This window comes from Globicephala melas, chromosome 16, assembly GCF_963455315.2.
Source record: "Globicephala melas chromosome 16, mGloMel1.2, whole genome shotgun sequence".
NCBI classification, from domain to species: domain Eukaryota; kingdom Metazoa; phylum Chordata; class Mammalia; order Artiodactyla; family Delphinidae; genus Globicephala; species Globicephala melas.
The window spans coordinates 33,156,129-33,175,662 of NC_083329.1; the positions used below are offsets into that span (position 1 = coordinate 33,156,129).

The following is a 19,534-nucleotide window of genomic DNA, read 5'->3' on the forward strand; positions in this document are numbered from 1 at the left end:
CATGAAACAGAAGTGTCATGGGTTTTTAATGACCCTATTTGTCAGTGTATGGGATATCCCCAACTTTTATATTCACTGTGGTTTTCCAAATCAAGAAATTGGTGGAAATGCTCATTCAGGACCCTATGTTAAAACCATTCTGGCCAGCTCGACAAGAAGGAGAGGGAAAAAAAAAGTTCCCAGCCCAGAAAAAAGAAAACATCAGATATCTCCCCGTTTCTGTTGGCATTCACGATGGACTTTCACAGCATGTTTTAATGTGCAAACTGGCCGAAAAGTGCACATGATTGCACTTTAATGTGTTATGTCCATAAACAGTGCCTTTAAAGAATCCACTTTCTTCCCACTGCATTAAACTCACTAACAATTGGACCATACTAAATGTGGGCTCTGCAGCCAGCACTGCACAGCAGTGTTTGATTCTATTCCCTGAGAATCCTCCACAGTCAGAAATGACAATAGCAAATATGCAAAACCACTGTGTTCACTTTATAAACAACGCCAAATAGTCCCCATAAAGCAGTAGTAGCCTAGGACGAGGCTAAGTGTAATATACGTAAGATCTTTTACGTACATTTTCACAACAACTCTGGAAAAAGCCAGTTTAAGATCCTGCTCTGTAATCAGCCTCCAGCTTTCCTGCCTCCCGTTGTGAATCAGCTCTTCTTTGGGCTTTCTGTATACTCAGTAGCCCCAGGTCTGGAGGCTCAAGAAGAAGAATAAAGCCAGTCCATGCCCCAATCTCATTCATTTCTTAACAGTAGTTAACAGATGAGGCTACTGTAGCGACACGTTGTGAAAGTTGAGTTTACATCATATTTTAAGTTGCAGCTTAGCAGGGCTGAGGAAGGTAGTATCGGTCATTCTCATGTACTATAAATAACTTTCACTCAGCTGCTCTCCTAACAGCTACTGGAGGTGTACTGTGTTGCTAAGAAAGGCTATTTGGAATTGCCTCTAAAAATCTGATACCACCTCTTCATTGGGGAATATAGCACTCATCTGTGCAAAGTCAAATGAGCAAAGTTGAGCTGTGGAAGAGCCAATGACAAGCTTGCTGATGTCCCAGATTACACATACATGTAATACACGTGCATGCATGTAATATATATGCATGCAGGTGATATGCATGTGTTACGTGTACGTGCGATGTGTGTGTAATGAATACCTATTACCACTAACTCAAGTCAAGCCTTCTATTGGTAAATTGAGGGAATGGGTCAACACCGTGCTGTTGATGGGAGCTGTAGAATATGGCTCCAGGTGACAGTTTTGGGCTCGCAGAAACTCACACCACTACCCTGTGGTGACCCTGGGAGCTCTTAACAGATGGGCTCAGCACCGCCACAAGTAAAGCAGGAAATAAGCACTGGGGACAAATTGCTAAGTGCCAGCCAGATAACACAGACATTCCTACGTGGCCATTTCAACAATTACCTTCCAATTCCAGTGCTTAAGCAGTATGTCAACAGCACTCAGCAAAATGGCTTCTCCAACGACAGTGCATGTATGTATGATAAGAAAATGCATGATGCTGCCTGGGGCTGCGGGGACCTCGGTCTAAAGACTTGAACTCTCCTTTCACATTCTTTCTAGATTTTGGAGTGAAGGATGATCTTTAAACAAATGTGATTATTTTAAGCTTCAGGGGAGAATCTTCTGTGCCATTTGGATATAATGAAGCAAGTTACTCTAGCTGCTTCAGCTACTTTGCCACGTGAACTAATGAGCAAGCGGACATGAATAAATTCTCCCATATTAATCCTAGATCTTAACATCAGCCATCTGTTCTGAATAACGCTTTTTAAATCATGAACTATTCATTTCTTTGAAATGATTTCCAATAGCTGAGAGTAGATGTGAATAAACAGACTCTAAAACTATGAATTCAGGAACGATTCAGAATGTGAAAACACTTTTGGCATAAAGTCCCTCTCTCCAAAATCTCAATTCAGCTGTGATGATTTAACTTTTAATCTCGCTTTGACATGAATCTAATAGAAAGAATTGTTATATCTATCTGTCTCGCTGCCTCTCTTGGCATTTCCGTGTGCTGAACAAAAGTCGATGTGGAAAATGCCGAGGGGCACTTGCAGAAGAAGCCCCGTGGCCGCCCAGCACTCCCTGCAGGAAGTGCCTGTAGTGACGAGTCGCTGTCCCCTCACAGTGGAAATGAACTTGAAGTTAGGAGGTAGCAATTCTTCAAACTGCCCCTAAGGGTGAGCTTGGCTTATGTTCCAGCAGGTACCAAGAGAAAAGTCAAGCCCCAGCATTCTAGCTGTCCATTCTCTCATCTCCTGGTGGATTCTCCACGCAGAAACGCAAATGGGAGGATTTGGCCAATGAGAGACTTGACATCCATTTATGGGTGGATATGTATATAGGTGCTTTATCGTCGGCATGGGGAAAAATCAAGAAAAGATACTTACATGATGGTGCTGCAGTCATGTTGGACATAAACATCTTGGGACAGGAGTTTTTGAAGGAATGAGAATTAGGCCAAGTTGGGGATATACTTTAGAAGCTAAATGGAATAAGAGGTTTGGGGCAGGAAGATGAGTAACTGTATTCATCCCCACCTCCACCCCACCTTCTCTGTGATCACTATGCTGGTGGACAGATTGTCCAACTCTATTAAGACATGGGACATGGGTGGCTACCTCCAAGCCTTTTATTTGAATACTGTTTGTAACTCTTTTGCACATTTCAGAGAAGAAGCCAATAAGGTGTGTTCAATTATGAGATCATCTTGAATAAATAATCCATCAAAATGTTGATAACATAAGGCATGGATGAACAGTAACATCTCCTTTTCTCTTTCTCATTGAATCTAATGCTCATGGGGTCTCCATCTCTGTGTGACCTGTACGTGGTTCGTCCTCTTCCTGCCCATATATATGCGATGGGCAGCTAACAGAAAAGGTAACTATTATACACATTTTGCTAGACTTAAGATTCATGTATTTTCTGCCTGTAGCTGATACATAAATAAATAAATAAATAATTCTTTAAATCCAGGGTTGGGTTACTGATCTATAAGGGGGAAACAACTGTAGGTGTGTGTATAAACATACATATACCGTCTACAAATAAGAAACAACTGTAGGTGTATGTGTAAACATACATATACCGTCTACAAATAAGAAACAACTGTAGGTGCGTGTATAAACATACATATACCGTCTACAAATAAGAAACAACTGTAGGTGCGTGTGTAAACATATATATATACAAATATACAAATAAGAAATAGCTTTTCTTGAGTGTTCCTTCTTCCTTCCCCCCAGATGGAAGAAGAGGCTGTGTTGCTGGTGACACACGCTTTTGGGCAAGCTCACTCTTCCTAGGTAGATTAAGCCACGGGTGGGTCTGATGGGATCTATTCTTATTATAAATCTGAGTGGAATTTATAGTAGCCTTCGATAAACTACAGCCTTCTACAGTTTGAGAATGTTGCACGAGGGATTCTAAATGCTGTCCCTCCTGCCCAATCAAAGAACCACCGGATTCTGAACTCTGGCTGCACGTTACCTGGGGAACTTTTGAAAGCATCCTGTATGCCAGGTCTCACCCCAGGCTGATTGAATTAGAATCTCCAAGAATAGGTTGGGAGCCACTGGTCTAAACAAACCATGATGCCTCCCTGCTCTTGCTTCACGTTTTATAATTTTCAAAGCTCCTTCTCCTAATGATGTTATTTGATGTCCAAAACAACTCTATGAGAGACTTCCCTGGTGGTCCACTGGTAAGACTCTGTGCTCCCAGTGCAGGGGGCATGGGTTCAATCCCTGGTCGGGGATCTTGGGGAGCTAAGATCATCCCACGTGCCACACAGCGTGGTCAAAGAACAAAACAAAACAATCCTGTGAGATGGATGGGGACAGGTAGTGTTATTATCCTATTCGGTGGATGAAGAAAATGATGCTCAGAGATGTTAAACAACGTACCTGATGTGGTATGGCTTGTAACGTAAGGGTATGGCTTCTAACGTAAAGGATGGAACTTGAATTAGAACCAGTGTTACCCACTCTTAGCTTAGTGAGCTCTGTTTTGCAACGCATTGCTGGCTAAAAGGGCTAAGGAAATGAAACAGTGGAAAACACATACTGGAGGATGAAATAGTAAACACATACTGAAGGTTTTCTTTTAATTTATCTGCATATGTAAATATCAAGTCAACAGGATAAGGGAGTAAAAACAGACAAATGAATAGATGGTATCCATAGAATGTAAGAAAGTCATCTAGTGTAGCTGTGGCCATTAAAGCCACATTTCATTTGGCCAAGGATCATCATTTCACCTCCAGCTTCTGGGTAGAAGAATCCTGAATGCTTTGGTGCATGTAAACAAGAGTCATATAATCTCGCCTCTTTTAGGTTCAGAAGTACCTGTTTCTCTTGTCTATTACCTATGAGTTTTCTTGCAATGATTGGAAATCCAGGGCATCACTAAAGATTTTTCCATTTTCATGTGTCTTTCTTTAGGAGGAAGAAATTATTGACTGGTGGAGTAAATATTATGCTTCCACAGGGGAACATGAAAAATGTGGACAATATATTCAGAAAGGCTATCCCAAACTCCAGGTACCTGGGCCTATGCTACTGTGGGTGGGGGATTGACATGCGTTAAAACTGGCCACAGGCAGAGCTGAGTGAAAGACTGAAAGGTCCAACGGTGGGTGCTGAGGCTGAGGGGCCAGGAGCACCTCTGGCCTCCTGGGGAGCCCCCTTGTGATGGATTTTGCCTTTGCCAAGATTCCCGGGGCTTGAGGACAGCTGTTGATTTATGGTTATGTGACTGCCACTTTAGGGCTTGGGGACATCTGGCCGAGGGTTGGGAATGGGTTGGCACTGCACTAATTAGGCCAACAATTGTCCAGTTTGACCAAGGGAGACCTTCAAAGTCATGGTGCTCTTGCAAAAAAGCATGAAATGTCAACATGCTTTATTCTGTCCTCTAAACGAGCATCAGTTTCACTAGCTGAGAAGTTGATTCTTTTACATGCTGCAGTGTACAGTCACAACTGTGTGTCCAGGAGGAAGACAAGCTATTGGACTAGGCCAGTCTGGCTATGGACGATCTTCCTGTTAATGGTTTGGGTTTTCCAGTTCTTTATTCATTTTTTCAGAATGTGGAAAAATCTACTTTCTTTCATGTGATTGTCATAACATCTCAGTGCAGCTTGAGAAACACCAGTGTGTAAAGAACTGCTTATTTAGAGAAATAAACTAGGCTGGCAGATCAGCCCCACAGTCCATCCTCCATCCCTCCCTCTTTCCTTCCTTTTTTCCTCCTTCTCCTCTTCTAGCTTTTTATCGAGGTATAATTTACGTACAATAAAGTAATCCAGTCAGTGAGTTGTGATAATTGTATATACACCTACATAAACCACTACCAAAACAAGGCAAGGAACATTTCCATCACCCCAGAAAACTCCTCTTACCCCTTTCCCTTCAATTTCTCACAACCTTCCAACCCTCTTAGAGACAACTGATCTGATTTCATCATCGTAGATCGGTTTTGCCTTTTTTTATACTTCAAATAAGTGGACTCATACACTACGTATTTGTGTGTGTGTGGCTTCTTTAGCCCAACACAGTAGTTTTGAGAGCCGTCATATTGTCTTGTGCATCAGTAGTTTGCCCCTTTTAATTGCTGAGTCATATTCCATTGTATGGATATACCACAACTTGTTTATCCATTCTCCCGATGATGAAGCTGCTATGGACATTCTAATACCATGTGGACATGTTTTCATGTCTCTCGGATGAATACCTAGGAATAAAACTTCTGCATCATAGAGTAGCTGGATGTTTGACTTCATAAGAAATTGCCAGACACTTTTCCAAAGTGGTCGTATCATCCTGCACTGCAGCCAGCAACGTGAGAGTTCTGGGGCTCCGTCCACATCTCGTGCCCATTTGGTATCGTCAGTCTTTTTGATTTTAGATTCCACCTGTATTTTAATGAGAAATTAAGAATCTGTTGATGGTTTGCAGATATATGACTGTGAACTGGAGGATGTAATGGAATTCGAGGGCCTGACAGACTTCTCAGATACTTTCAAGCTGTATCGAGGCAAATCAGATGAGAATGAAGATCCTTCTGTGGTAGGAGAGTTTAAGGTGAGTAAAATGTGTGTGTGTGTCCTGTTTAAGATCCATCTTTATTTTCTTTATAGACCTAGGATAAAGGACAACCAAGCTCTGGGTCAGGGACATATCCCCTGACATCTGAAGGATGCTAGAAAATGCTAACAAGGACGAGGACAGTGGGGTTGGGGGCAGAACACTCAAAGCCATCCTCCGTTATCTTTCTCCCTGCTGATGCCAGCCAGCCTCGAATCCTGTAGAGTCAGCCTCTCTAAGCTCTAGTGCGCGTGTGCACACGCACACACACACACACACACACGCACGCACGCGCACACACACACACACCCCGCCCCCTCCCAGGCTTTCAGCAGGACCAGTGCAGCACTTTCCCAATCCATTGTCCTTGCCACCCTTCTCATCCACGCTCTAGTCCATCTTCCACGCAACCAAATCTGATCGTGTTTCTCGACCGCTTAAAGACATCGCTTGAGTTTCCACCGGCTCAAGTCTCAACTCCTTCCAAGGGTTGGGCTGGCCTTTCACAAGCTTCTTGTCTCTCCTGCCACTGCATCCTCTCCAAGCCCCCAAACACACCCTGTCCTCTCACAACTTGGAGCTTTGGGACAACTTCTTCTTCATTCCCTGGATGCCCTTCCTTCCCTCTCTGTGGTCTGACAAACTCCTACTCATTCTTTTAAGCGCCAGCTCCGATGTCACATTCTTTGTGAAGTGTTCCCTGGTTGCTTCTGGCAGGGTGACTCACTCCTACCCCAGGCTCCCTGGGTCCCTGCTGCTACTAAAGTACCATTCACACTGTAAGTGTCTGCTTTCACAACTGCCCCTCCCTCCAACCACAGTTGGCAAATCCGTGGCAGATGTGCTGTTACTTCGTAATCCTTTCGAGTAGCAGACATTGCTCATCTATCAGACCCTTTTACCCTACACGTGGTTTCAAAATCCTTCTCATTATAGCTTTCCACCAAGCCATCAAAGATAGCATGAGAGTCAAACCTACTTAGCACCCCTGTGCCAGACTGGATTCCTAGAGTTCGTTTTTTGGCCTCCAGTACCTGGCACATGGTAGGTGCTTACATCATGCTGCTTTACTGAGTGAAAGTAGCTGGAACTAAGACCCACGTGTTCCGAATCCAACTTCAGTGCTTTCTCTTGTACGTAAGCTGGTTTCAAGAGAAAATGTAAGGCCTCTCAAGCTGGCCTGATGGCTCACTCATTCAGAAACTGCTTACTGTGTCCCTGTTCATGCCCAGCCCGGTGTTAGGTCCTGGAGATAGAGTGATAAACAAGAAATAGTTCCCTCCCTCAGGAAGCTCCCAGTCTAGGGAAGAATATAGACAATAAATAGACAGTGACGACGCAGAGGTCAGTGCTGCAATAGGGGTGAGTGCGGGGTTAGAAGAGAGTGTTAGGAAACCTATCCAACCCAGGGGCAATCAGGGAGGTTTTCTTGGAAGAAGTGACACTTTTCAGCTGAGACCTGAGGGATGAATGGGAGTTTGCCTGGGAGTGGATGGAAGGGGGTTTATAGGGGTGATGCAGAAAAAAAGGGAAATCACCCTTTATACTTTATTGGGTTTAAAAAATAATCATTTTTATTCCTATCTTCAAAAAATGTGCAGAATTTCACTTCTTATCACCTCCTTTGCCATCATACTGGTCCAGGCCACCTCCATGTCTTGCCTAGGTTTTTGCCGGGCCTCCCTACCTGTGCCCTGCCCTTTCTTCTCCCCTGTGATCTATTATGTAATTACTTTATCATTACTCACTTTCCCCACTGGAAACATGCAAAGCACACCATAGCTATTTCTTTCACAAAAGGCAGCCCTTCATCCCTCAATCCCACAGCCCCTGTGGCTGCCCCCAGTGTCCTGGGGGAAAGGACACTGCCCCAAGCCCTCTGCCCTGATCGCCCAAGGTCCTGCGAGTACATCTGTGTGTCTCTCTCCTAGGGTTCCTTCAGAATCTACCCACTGTCGGATGACCCCAGCGTGCCGGCCCCTCCCCGGCAGTTTCGGGAACTACCTGACAGTGTCCCACAGGAATGCACGGTTAGGATTTACATTGTTCGAGGCTTAGAGCTCCAGCCCCAGGACAACAATGGCCTGGTAAGAGTTTGGGCGTGGAGCCTTCTCCTATAGCAACATAATTACAGTCATCGCCACAGTAATTGTCATGTTCTTTCTTTCTGGGCTCTGTTATCTTACGAGGGGAAAGATACTCTATCAAAACAATCTGTTCAGGAGGATTGTCCCAGTGGGGATTTATCTCAGAGCTTGAAGGGGCTTTGGAGCCTCTGGTTCACCCTTCTTATTTTACAGACGTGACCTCAGAGGAGAATTGCTTTGTCACTGCTCCCCGCCACTGCCTCTCCTCCAAAGGTGCGCTGGCTGCGTGGCGCCAAGAGGAAGCATTGCCCAGACCTGGTCTGAGGCTACCTCTTCTCATCAGGGTGGGAGCGGATGTGGAGTCTGTCCCAGAAACTGCCTTGAACTGGCACCCCGTGGTGACATAACCTGCTGTCTGTTTTGTCCCCACAGTGTGACCCTTATATAAAAATAACGCTGGGCAAAAAAGTAATGGAAGACCGAGACCACTACATCCCCAACACTCTCAACCCGGTGTTCGGCAGGTAACGGGCATTTCCTAACGCTTTTCTGTGGTTCTTTTCTTCTTGGCCTCTGTGCTAAGGATGCAATGGGTGCTAGGCTCTGCTCTAGGCTCGGAAGCTGTGAAACTATGTCTGTGAACTATTCAAATATCCAAGTCGGTGGGGCAGGTAATAAATACGTAAATGCACAAATACAAGAAATTTGTGGAAGTGAAAAGTACCATGAAGGAAACTAAACCAAGTCTGAGAGATCTGCTGTGAGACCTGGAGGGGCGGGGGGCGGGTAATGAGGCCCAGGAGTCCGGAGGGTTTGTGGCTTCTAGACAAGAAGGATAGGCAGTGACTTACATGTAGTGAAAGGTGGTTCTCACTCCCCGATCCTGCTGAGCTCTCTTTTCTGGGATGCTTTGACTCCACCACTTTGAGCCAGTATATGTGTTATTGACTCTGTTACCAAAACTGAGAAGGCAGCAGAAAGTGATGGGGTCAGATGTCCTGCTCCCTGTCTTCTGTTCCCGAAGATTTTATTTATTGCTGTGTTGGGTCTTCGTTGCTATGCGTGGCTTTCTCTAGTTGCGGCGAGTGGGGGCTACTCTTCCTTGTGGTGGGTGGGCTTCTCATTGCAGTGGCTTCTCATTGCGAAGCACAGGCTCTAGGCACGCAGGCTTCAGTAGTTGTGGCTCATGGGCTCTAGAGTGCAGGCTCAGTAGTTGTGGCTCGCGGGCTCTAGAGTGCAGGCTCCATAGTTGCGGTGCGTGCGCTTCAGTAGTTGTGGCTTGTGGGCTCAGTAGTTGTGGCTCGCGGGCTCTAGGGCGCAGGCTCAGTAGTTGTGGCGCACGGGCTTAGTTGCTCCATGGCATGTGGGATCTTCCTGGACCAAGGCTCGAACCCGTGTCCCCTGCATTGGCAGGCGGATTCTTAACCACTGTGCCACCAGGGAAGTACCCCAAAGATTCCTGAAATAGCATTACCGTCTTCATCATTGCCATTTTACATCTGTTCTGGACTGTTACACTGAGCTCATCAGAACCTTCTGAAGGGTAAGGCGCCCCCAAGTGACCTCTAAGAGGACCGGCTTTTTTCAGCTATAAACTGCTTCCACATTTAATAATAGCTACTATTTGCTGAGCTCTTATTGTGGATGTGCACTATACCGAGCCCTTCATAGAAAACATCTCAAAAATCTCACAACTCTGAGGGGCTACCCTCACCTGACAACACAAGAAACGGAGGCGCGGAGGGAGTCAGCGCCACCTCACTCCACTGCTGAGCGGCAGAGCCGGGACTCACGCCCAGGCCACCTGAATGCAGCGTCTGCAAGGCCACCACCATCTGATTTTCACCTCAGTGTCAAACCCGGCAGCTGACAGGGCAGGCAGAAACGGCCCCGCTTTACAGGTGACAGAAACGGCACCAGAGCTGTGTCCACAGAGCTGGTGCACCGGGCAGCCAAGACTTAGGTAGAAATTCCTGACCAAGCCCCAGGCTTTTCCAACACCCTTGGTAATGTTTCATATTCCGGGCCAAGCCATCACCTGTAGAAAAATGTTCTTTGCACAAAACATTTGTAAAAACAGTGCTATTTTCCCCCAGAACCCTGCTGAGAAGGAGAACACTTGTTCTTTTGACGTGTGACTGTATTTTAATTTCCGGCTCTATTATCCTGCCCATCCACTTCTTCTCTACTCGCGTTTGTTGTTGGGTGCCCTTATGCAATCCTTCCCTCTCGTGTGTGTACATGCGTGTGCACGCGCGCACATGCACACCCTCTGTGCTGTACACCCCGGGGCTGCGTGCTAGAGCCAGGCAGTGGAAGTAATCCTCTGGCAGTGCAATATGATTGTTTTCCTTTTCTTCCCCTGATCCAGCCCTGAGGTCTAGACAGGAAAAGGCACGCAGGGCAGGAAGGAGGGCTCCATGCGAGGGACACAGGGAAGCAGGGAAAGCCAGCTTTTACGGGAGAAAGGCGGCCCTGTCTGAATCGCTCATCTCGGAGCCAAGCACAAGCTTAATTAAGTGGCAGGAAAAGTCTAGCTTGGAGCCACCCCCGAAGGAAGTGATGCCGTCAGGCTCCGCACGGCCAATCGCCATCTGGTGAACGTGCAGACATCACCCCGCCCAGCAGGGTGGAGCCAGGGAGACGCGGTTCTGCAACCCCGCCCACGGCTGCGGTCCCTGGCCTCACTCTTCTCCAGGGCGACGTTCTTCTCAGCGGAGACCCTCAGGGATTCCATGAAAGGAATTCGCGAAGGAGCAGCCTTTCCTACGTGCTCGGCCACTGTTCAGAAGATGTTAATTGTGTTCTGAAGAACGACGTATTCCTTCATCAGACCAAGATGCTTGGGTTAAAAAGATAACTGCAGGACTTCTCAGAACCTTCAGTTTGCCCAGAGGAACAGAAGTGGTTCTCAAACTTATTTGAGCAAAGAATTCTTTTTCTCAAGGGACACATGTTACCTGTCCCTTGGAATCCAGTAATGGAATTTGGGGGCTCGTGTGGATATGGTGCTTCAGGTGTGGCCATGACTCCAGCACCTTCTATCCTGGGCCGCCTTCCTCCTGCAGGCCCCCACCTGGCTGCAGCAGTCTGGAGAAGTCACTGAGATGTATCTAGGAGGCACCCGAGAAACTTGTCTCCAGAGCCCCACTGACACATACCCTTCTGCTCAAGAGATTAATACTCCTGGCTCTTTGGGCAAGAACCAGTCCACACACCAGAGTGACAGGAGGAGAAGTGGAGGCACAGTGAGAGAGGAGAGATGCAAGAGGCCTCTCACAGTTTTCTGTCCACAAAGTTTATTGAGCACCTACTATGGGACTCAGCCCTCTGTGTGCAGATACAGAACCGAACCCCACCCATCTGGAGCTTATGCTGTACAGCTATCACCATCTCAGAACTGGCACCATATTGCTCACCTACCACAGAAATTACTGTTTGATCGTTTATCGTTCTCTCAGAAGTGTTTGCATTTTAATACAGATACTATAGAAAAGCCTTCACAAATCAGTGGCAGAGCCAGAGAGCCTGGGAGGAGGGAGGAAGCCTTCTTGGCAGCCTTCTACTTCCCCCCTCCAGACCCTCATGCTCCTGTGGGGTGAGTCCAGGGTGTTCCATGGGGTGGTGGTCTCTGTTGAGGCAGAGAAGGTAACATAGTAGGGGCACAGATATGGGGGCTATAAATCAGGGTGCCTGTGCCTTACTAATCTCCCAGCTGGGTAGAGATGACTGGGTGTCCAGATAATAGGCATATATGCTAATAATATTATAATTATTAATAATTATTATATAACTTATAATAATTTATTGCTATTACTATTATAGCTATTGGGTTTTGAGTAATGCACTCATACCAAGTGCTTTCTAAACATTTCTTCCCTTGACCCTTGTAACGACATGGGATGGTAGGGAATATTATCATCGTTTTACAGATGAGAAAACTGAACACAGAGAGGTTGAGTAGCTGGCCTAGGGTCCCGCAGCTAGTAAGCAGCAAAGCTGGGGTTCTCGTTAGGCATTTAAAGCCCCGGATCTTCTCCTGAGCAAGTGTACAATCTGTTGCTCTCATTACTAACGGGCACTACTTAATCAAGCATCCCTGCCCGCCACCACCCACCTGGTTATCCCGGCCATCATGTCCTCCTCCTGCAGCCCCGGCCCCGGCCCGGGGAGTCTTTGTGCAGAACCCTGGTTTGTGTGAGACGCCCGGGTGGGATCATGGAGATTCTAACCTTGCATTTGTTTATTCAGAATGTATGAACTGAGCTGCTACTTACCTCAAGAAAAAGACCTGAAAATTTCTGTCTATGATTACGACACCTTTACCCGTGATGAAAAAGTAGGAGAAACGATTATTGACCTGGAAAACCGATTCCTTTCCCGGTTTGGGTCCCACTGCGGCATTCCTGAGCAGTACTGTGTGTAAGTGTTTGTTGACAGTTTGCTCCATCTAACGTTAATACCTGGGGAAGCTCTGGTGCTCCACTTCAGGGCCTGTCTTAACTGAGCCCCTGCTCGTTTGAGTCAGGTAGATACTGTTGTTGATAATAGAATCATCTTAGAGAGAATCAGGACCATAGCATTGCCCATTCACATTGGCGTCTGTGTACAACGCTGGCCCCTGGAGCAGTGCAGTGCTCTGTGGGGATGGCGCAGGTAGCAGCCCCTGGAGAACCAGTCTCCACTCTCCCATTCTTTGAGTCCCCTCCCTCCTTGATGCCCAGGACCAAGAGCTGGCAATGTTTGATGGCAGGAATTCCCTGCCCCTCCCTCCAAACTGATCAATTCTGTGGTGTCCCTCTTTCCCTGAGTGCTAAACAGTGCCTTTCTGTAGTATTGAATGAGATGCAGCTTGTGATTTCTAATTTATAAGTTTCCCGATTGTGATTACAGGGATCTCAGTCAAACTCATTTTTTACAGAGGAGGAAACTGAGGGGCGGGGGGGAGTACCAATTGGCTGAGGCCAAAATTATTGTGGATTTTAGGTCTCTAAATCCTAAATAGATTTCTGGGCAAAAGCCAACGTGTAGAGCACATTCCCTGCTCCCCCGTTAACATGAGAGCACCTATAAGTATGTGTGTGTATGAATCCAAGAAGAACTTGTGTGCCCTGCGGTAACTCGGGGTGTGGGATATTATTCACAGTTCTGGAGTCAACACCTGGCGAGATCAACTGAAACCAACACAGTTGCTTCAAAATGTAGCCAGATTCAAAGGCTTCCCGCCACCTGTCCTTTCTGAAGACGGAAGTAGAATCAGATATGGAGGACAAGACTACAGCCTAGATGAATTTGGTAAGCACATTGCCATGGATGGCAAGCTGGTTACAAGTTTGCGTTGGGGAGGGGGTGGACAGAGCAGTGCCCTAATACCATAGGGAATTCCGTACACATGACTGTCTAACAAAAGCCCCATTATAGTAGAGTTTTGCTGTCATGTCAGGTGTCAAAGTGGACACGTTTTCTTGTCTGTCTTATGTTTCATTTGACCTTTTTAGGTCATAGCCATTTGAGCTTTGAACACGAAGTTCTAATAATTAACTTATTTCCATGTAATGCATAATTAGCTCAAAAGTGCTCAGATGGTAGTGGAAGAATTTCTCCTCTAGTTTTATTCCATCATTCTCCCAGTCCTTCTCTGAGAAGGCTCAGGGATGCTGGGGGCTGGTTTGAAGACTCTGCTGAGTTCACATCTGGCTCACATCCGAGCTTGGGGTCTTGCTCTTTCCTCAGCGGTAATTTATAATGCAACCTGTCCTGACACGTAAACAGCTAACTGCATCATGACAGAGACTGAAATAAGCTTAATAGAGCATAAGAGCTGTGGCATGATTCAGTGTTTCGTAGGGAGGAGGGCTTCCTGGAGGGGCTGGCAGTGGGCTGTGGCTTTGAGGGCACATGGGAGAGCCAGAGAAAGCTGAGCCCAGGGCACACGGGAGTGAACGTGCTTCCTGATCATCAGCTGTTTTTTCTTGACATTGTAAGAAACTATATTTGCCTGGCTCTCTTAAGAGGACTTGGTCGATATCAGGGATGATAAGATGTTTAACAAATGTTGATGCTGCTGTTAACAGGAGAACTTGCAAAAGGGACTGGGAATAAACTGGCAAGCAGCATGGCCCCATGGAGAAGATTACCCCCAACAATTAAGCAGTACCCCCAGAAAGCTGTATCAGTCAGGATTGTTCCAGTTACTTTTGTCACGTAACAAATCACCCCAAAAGTTAGCCGCTGAAAACAACCATATTGTTTTACTTTTTTAAATTTTTATTGGAGTATAGTTGATTTACAGTGTTGTGTTAGTTTCTGCTGTACAGCAAAGTGAATCAGTGATACATATATCTACTCTTTTTTAGATTCTTTTCCCATATGACAACCATTTTGTTTTGCTTATAGTTTTGCGGGTTAGCTGTTCAGGAAGGGCTCACCTGGGCAGTTCTCACTTGAGTTGCTCACGCAGTCGACTGCTGTCAGATGTTGGCCAGGGCTGCAGCCATCCGAAGGCTCAGCTGAGCTGGGTGTCCAGGGTGGCTCACGCACATGGCTGGCATCTGCTGCTGGCTCTTGGATGGGGGCTTACGTGGAACTGATGACCAGAGCACCTACCCAGGCCTTTCCCCTATGGTGATCTCTGGGCACCCAGACTCCCTACACGGCTGGCAGCTTCCGCCAGAGCGAGCACCCCAAGAAGACCAGCCTGGCCTTTCATGGTTAGCCTCGGAAGTCACACAGCATCCTTTCTTTAGTGGTCAAATATGTCTGCAGATTCAAAGGGAGGGGACATAGACCCCACCTCCCCATGGGAGGAGTGACAGAGAATTCGGGGACTATGTTTTTTAAATGCCACAGTGATGCTACCTAGCTACTGTAATAGTTAAACTTACAAATTTCAGTGGCTTAACACAATAGAAGTTTATTTCTCATGAATTCACAACAGGTACTCCTACAGGTGGGTGGCCCTCTTCCAAACAATGCTTCATGGACTAGCCTCTTCCATCTTATAGCTCTGCCCTTCTTCAGCTCAGGTGTCTAAGGTCACTGTTTTCTTCTGCGTCCAGAAGAGAAAGTACACACAGAGGATCCTACCTGAGAGGGTTTTATGGGCTAGGTCTTGAAGTGACACACATGTCACTTCCACCTACGTTATATTCTAGCCTACCTTGTTTGCACAGCCACACCTAACTGTAAGGGAGTCTGGGAGACGGAGTGAGGCCCTGACACCAACGTAAATAGGGGCTGCTCTCACTTACACATTCTGGAGCGTTCTGGTCTCTTCACTATTGGCAGCCCACAAGTCAGAAATGAGCCTGGTTGGGGCAGGGCTCTTGGTCAGGAGCTTTTTTTTTTAATTAATTAATTAATTAATTTTTGGCCCTGTTGGGTCTTCGATGCTGTGTGCAGGCTTTCTCTAGTTGTTGCGAGCAGGGACTGCTCTTCCTTGTGGTGCGCGGGCTTCTCATTGTGGTGGCTTCTCTTGTTGTGGAGCACGGGCTTTATGCGCCCAGGCTTCAGTAGTTGTGGCACGTGGGCTCAGTAGTTGTGGCGCACGGGCTTAGTTGCTCCACGGCACGTGGGATCTTCCCGGACCAGGGCTTGAACCCATGTCCCCTGCATTGGCAGGCGGATTCTTAACCACTGCGCCACCAGGGAAGCCCAGTCAGGAGCTATTTCTATCAACAACTCTTTCACAAGCTGGTTTGCACACTGGCACTGCCTGACCATTTTTGCAGAGTCTGGGGTGAAGTACTGCAAATCCCTCAAGGCGATCTGGCTGAACTGTTCCCAGATGCCCATCCCTGTTTCACTGTCCTTCTTTATTGCAGAAGCCAACAAAACCCTGCACCAACACCTCGGGGCCCCTGAGGAGCGCCTTGCCCTTCACATCCTTAGGACTCAGGGGCTGGTCCCTGAACACGTGGAAACAAGGACTTTGCATAGCACCTTTCAGCCTAACATCTCCCAGGTAAAGGGCTCTCTGAACCCCTCATCCACACTCCAAAGGCACTGGTGATAGCTGACACAGACTCGCCTCTTTTATCTTTTTGGATACTTTTAGATATACACGAAATAGAAATGAAACTCAGGTTAGCTTCATCCCCAAGGGGAATTTATTGTAAGAATTTTCAGGTAACTCACTAAATCCAGACAGGAGAGTGACACTGACTCAGAACAACCTTGGACCAGAATTCCTCCCTGTCTCTTGTCTGTTTCTCTCAGAGTCTCCTTTACCCTGCACTTTTCCTTCCTGTGATCACCTTCCCACGTGTCAGAATATTGTGGACGGTTTCTGAGTTTATGTTATAATGTAGCCCCATCTACTTCCACACGTGGAAAGGATTGGTTGCCCCAGCTTGGCCCATTTGTCCACCACTGGACCACTCAGCTCTAGCCAGGAGGACAGGGATACAGTACACAGGGTGGCTCATCACAGGGGCCATGTTGATAGTGATGGGGGAAGGTCAGTTCCCAGAGAAGCAAGGAGAGACATGGAAAATGACAAAATAGTCCATGTAGAAGCTTGTCAGAGTGAAGATTTCCAGGCCATGCCTGCAGAGATTCAGATTCAATAAGTCTGGGGTGGGGCAGGGAATCTGAATTTGTAACAAGTATCTGGAGAGGTTCTGATGCAGATGGTTAGGAAGTCGCGCTTTAAGAAATATTTATCTAATGGATGCAAATATCGTTGACACTGATAGCCGAACCGTGGTCTCTTAAAAAGTGACCACAAGGAGCCTGGGCTTACTAGCTGATTTTGTCACTCACTCTTATTTTGTTCCATATTTTGATTTCTTCCTTCTCTAATTCTTCTTCTTTCCCCACAAAGAACCCATTTCTCCTCTCTCCACTCCTACTCCTCAATTGAATAAAGTCTTAAGACATTACAAAGCGAGGAAGATTGCTCCCTGGGCTACCAATACTTCCATCACCTCTGCCTACTGCATTGGACAGACTCCGGGTAGGTCTTAGGAGACACCTGGATGCCTAATTTCTGCAGTGTGCTTGATGTATAATAGACCCTTGAGCCCTGGAGATTAGTGGGAAGAGAGTCAGGATCACAGTAACATATATCCCTTTTCAAGAGCTTCAGCTAATTCATTTTGATCACAGTGCATTAGGAAACCAGCCTAGTGGTTTCCTTGGCAACCTTCTTAAAGACCAGTCTGTTTTAGTCATGAACGCAGTCTACAGAACATCCAAACACAGTTTGGGGGATTTACATTGGTTTGTATCGTTGATACAGTGTGTGAGTGGCATTCCTAGCCTGTCTGGAAGAATACTCCAGTCAGATATATGGGCCTGGTCTGTAGCCGTCGAAGACTTGAGTGGGGCCTCACCAAGATGGCGCCACAGGTGTCAGTCCAGGCTCTCACTCTCCCCCTTCCTGCAGGCTCCCTCTCAGGCGGTAGACACTAGCAAGCCAACGCAGGGGGTCCTCAATTTGGGGGGAACAGTCATGTTCTTGTCATTGTTTGAGTCTCTCCTTCGAAAGTGCCATGCTGTAAGTTTTTCTTTTACAAAATTAAATACAGTTTTAAATTATTTTTATTTTCTCTCTTAAGGTAAGTGGAGAAACCCTTGGGTGTCACAAAACTGGGACTGATATCAAGTAGGCAATGTGAAGATGGATAGAGTGACAGCAGGAAATCTGTTCTGAGTGTGAAGGGCCCAGCTTTTAGTCATTGTAAGAGGGGGTGTGTGTGTGTTTGTGTGTTGGGGGTTGTGTTAGCATTGGGAAGCCCCTCATTTTATTAACCAGGGAAGACTCAGACTGATACAGGTAGGTACATGCAGCCATCAGAGACTCCTGGGAGAGAATGGGGGGCGGATGGCCTAAGTGACACTGAAGGTATAGGATTCATCTTGGTTTGTTCTTTTACTCCATTTTTGTTTGCCTTCCATATGGACTAATAAATTAGGAGGCCTGAAGAACTAGTTTCACCTAAGACGTATGAAAGAAATTGTAGTCTCTGCCACCCATAATATAATTTCATTTCTCTTTTCATTTTTGAATGGCTTAGGGAAAACTTCAGATGTGGGTGGATGTTTTCCCCAGGAGTTTGGGGCCACCAGGCCCTCCTTCAATATCACACCCCGGAAGGCCAAGAAGTAAGTAATCTTGAGACCCTGCTGTATCTTACTGGGGTCTTGGTTCAGGACCAGAAAAAAAAGCACGTTCAAAATGTGCTCCTTTCAGATACTACCTGCGTGTGATCATCTGGAACACCAAGGACGTTATCCTGGATGAGAAAAGCATCACAGGAGAGGAAATGAGCGACATCTACGTTAAAGGGTAAGAAAGACTGGCATGGAAGAGCATGCCAAACTCGGTGAACAAAGCAGACTCTCTCCTTCATGAGTGTCCAGTATTGAAAGTGTCCACTGGAGGATCCTTGATTATTTGAAGCTATTATATTTCATTAATGCAGTCTGCTTAGGAAGCTCTAGGGAGACAAAGGGAGAGAGAACAGAAAGAAGAGAGAAACCTGTGTGCATGTTGTTTATGAACAGAGGCATCTGATGCCTGTAAGAACTGATAAGTGTTTCTTTTCTAAGAAAGTGGGTTTTGTTCAGTTTATTAAGAAGATTTGTTATGAGACTTTTTAGTCATGCAGTTCATTTTTACTCATTTTTTTTTTTGCGGTACGCGGGCCTCTCACTGTTGTGGCCTCTCCCGTTGCGGAGCACAGGCTCTGGACGCGCAGGCTCAGCGGCCATGGCTCTTCCCGGAGCGGGGCACGAACCCGTGTCCCCTGCATCAGCAGGCAGACTCTCAACCACTGCGCCACCAGGGAAGCCCCTACTCATTTTTAATACCTTGAGTAACTAGCCTTAGAAACAGAAGTAGAGCTTCCAAAGTTTCTTTTTTAATATATTTTATTACCAGAAGTTAATTTTATTACCAGAAGTTAATGTCCATGGAAGAGAGGAAACATTAGCGTAACTTTTTTTTAACCACAAAACCTTACTATGCTTTATTTCTTGTATTAACCCTTGATCAAAACCAAGAGCATAATATTGAAACAGAACTTGGTAAAGATATGCCTTTGGCACCAAAACGTTAAATTATTATAAAATCCTGAAAAAGTATTTGTTTCCTATCTTGATCAGTCTGCAGATAAAATTATACTTGTCATTTATTGCTTTTCTTCCTAAAAAGAATGAACTTTCCAAAAATTGAGCCAGTAAATTAGCTGTGCTTCTGTATCTCTGACGCTTTTTTTTTTTTTGCGGTACGCGGGCCTCTCACTGTTGTGGCCTCTCCCGTTGAGGAGCACAGGCTCCGGACGCACAGGCTCAGCCGCTGTGGCTCACGGGCCC

The 19,534-nt window shown here is 46.3% G+C and overlaps 1 protein-coding gene across 1 annotated transcript in view; it reads left to right on the plus strand.

Moving 5' to 3' along the window:
- MYOF (myoferlin) overlaps positions 1-19,534 on the plus strand; it is a 155,550-nt gene that overhangs the window by 122,133 nt on the left and 13,883 nt on the right. The window contains 11 exon segments of the mRNA XM_030865110.2: positions 2,911-2,922; positions 4,485-4,583; positions 6,000-6,125; positions 8,060-8,215; positions 8,648-8,739; positions 12,467-12,637; positions 13,362-13,510; positions 16,039-16,178; positions 18,235-18,292; positions 18,295-18,322; positions 18,411-18,506. Coding sequence (XP_030720970.2) covers positions 2,911-2,922; positions 4,485-4,583; positions 6,000-6,125; positions 8,060-8,215; positions 8,648-8,739; positions 12,467-12,637; positions 13,362-13,510; positions 16,039-16,178; positions 18,235-18,292; positions 18,295-18,322; positions 18,411-18,506 — 1,127 coding nt within the window.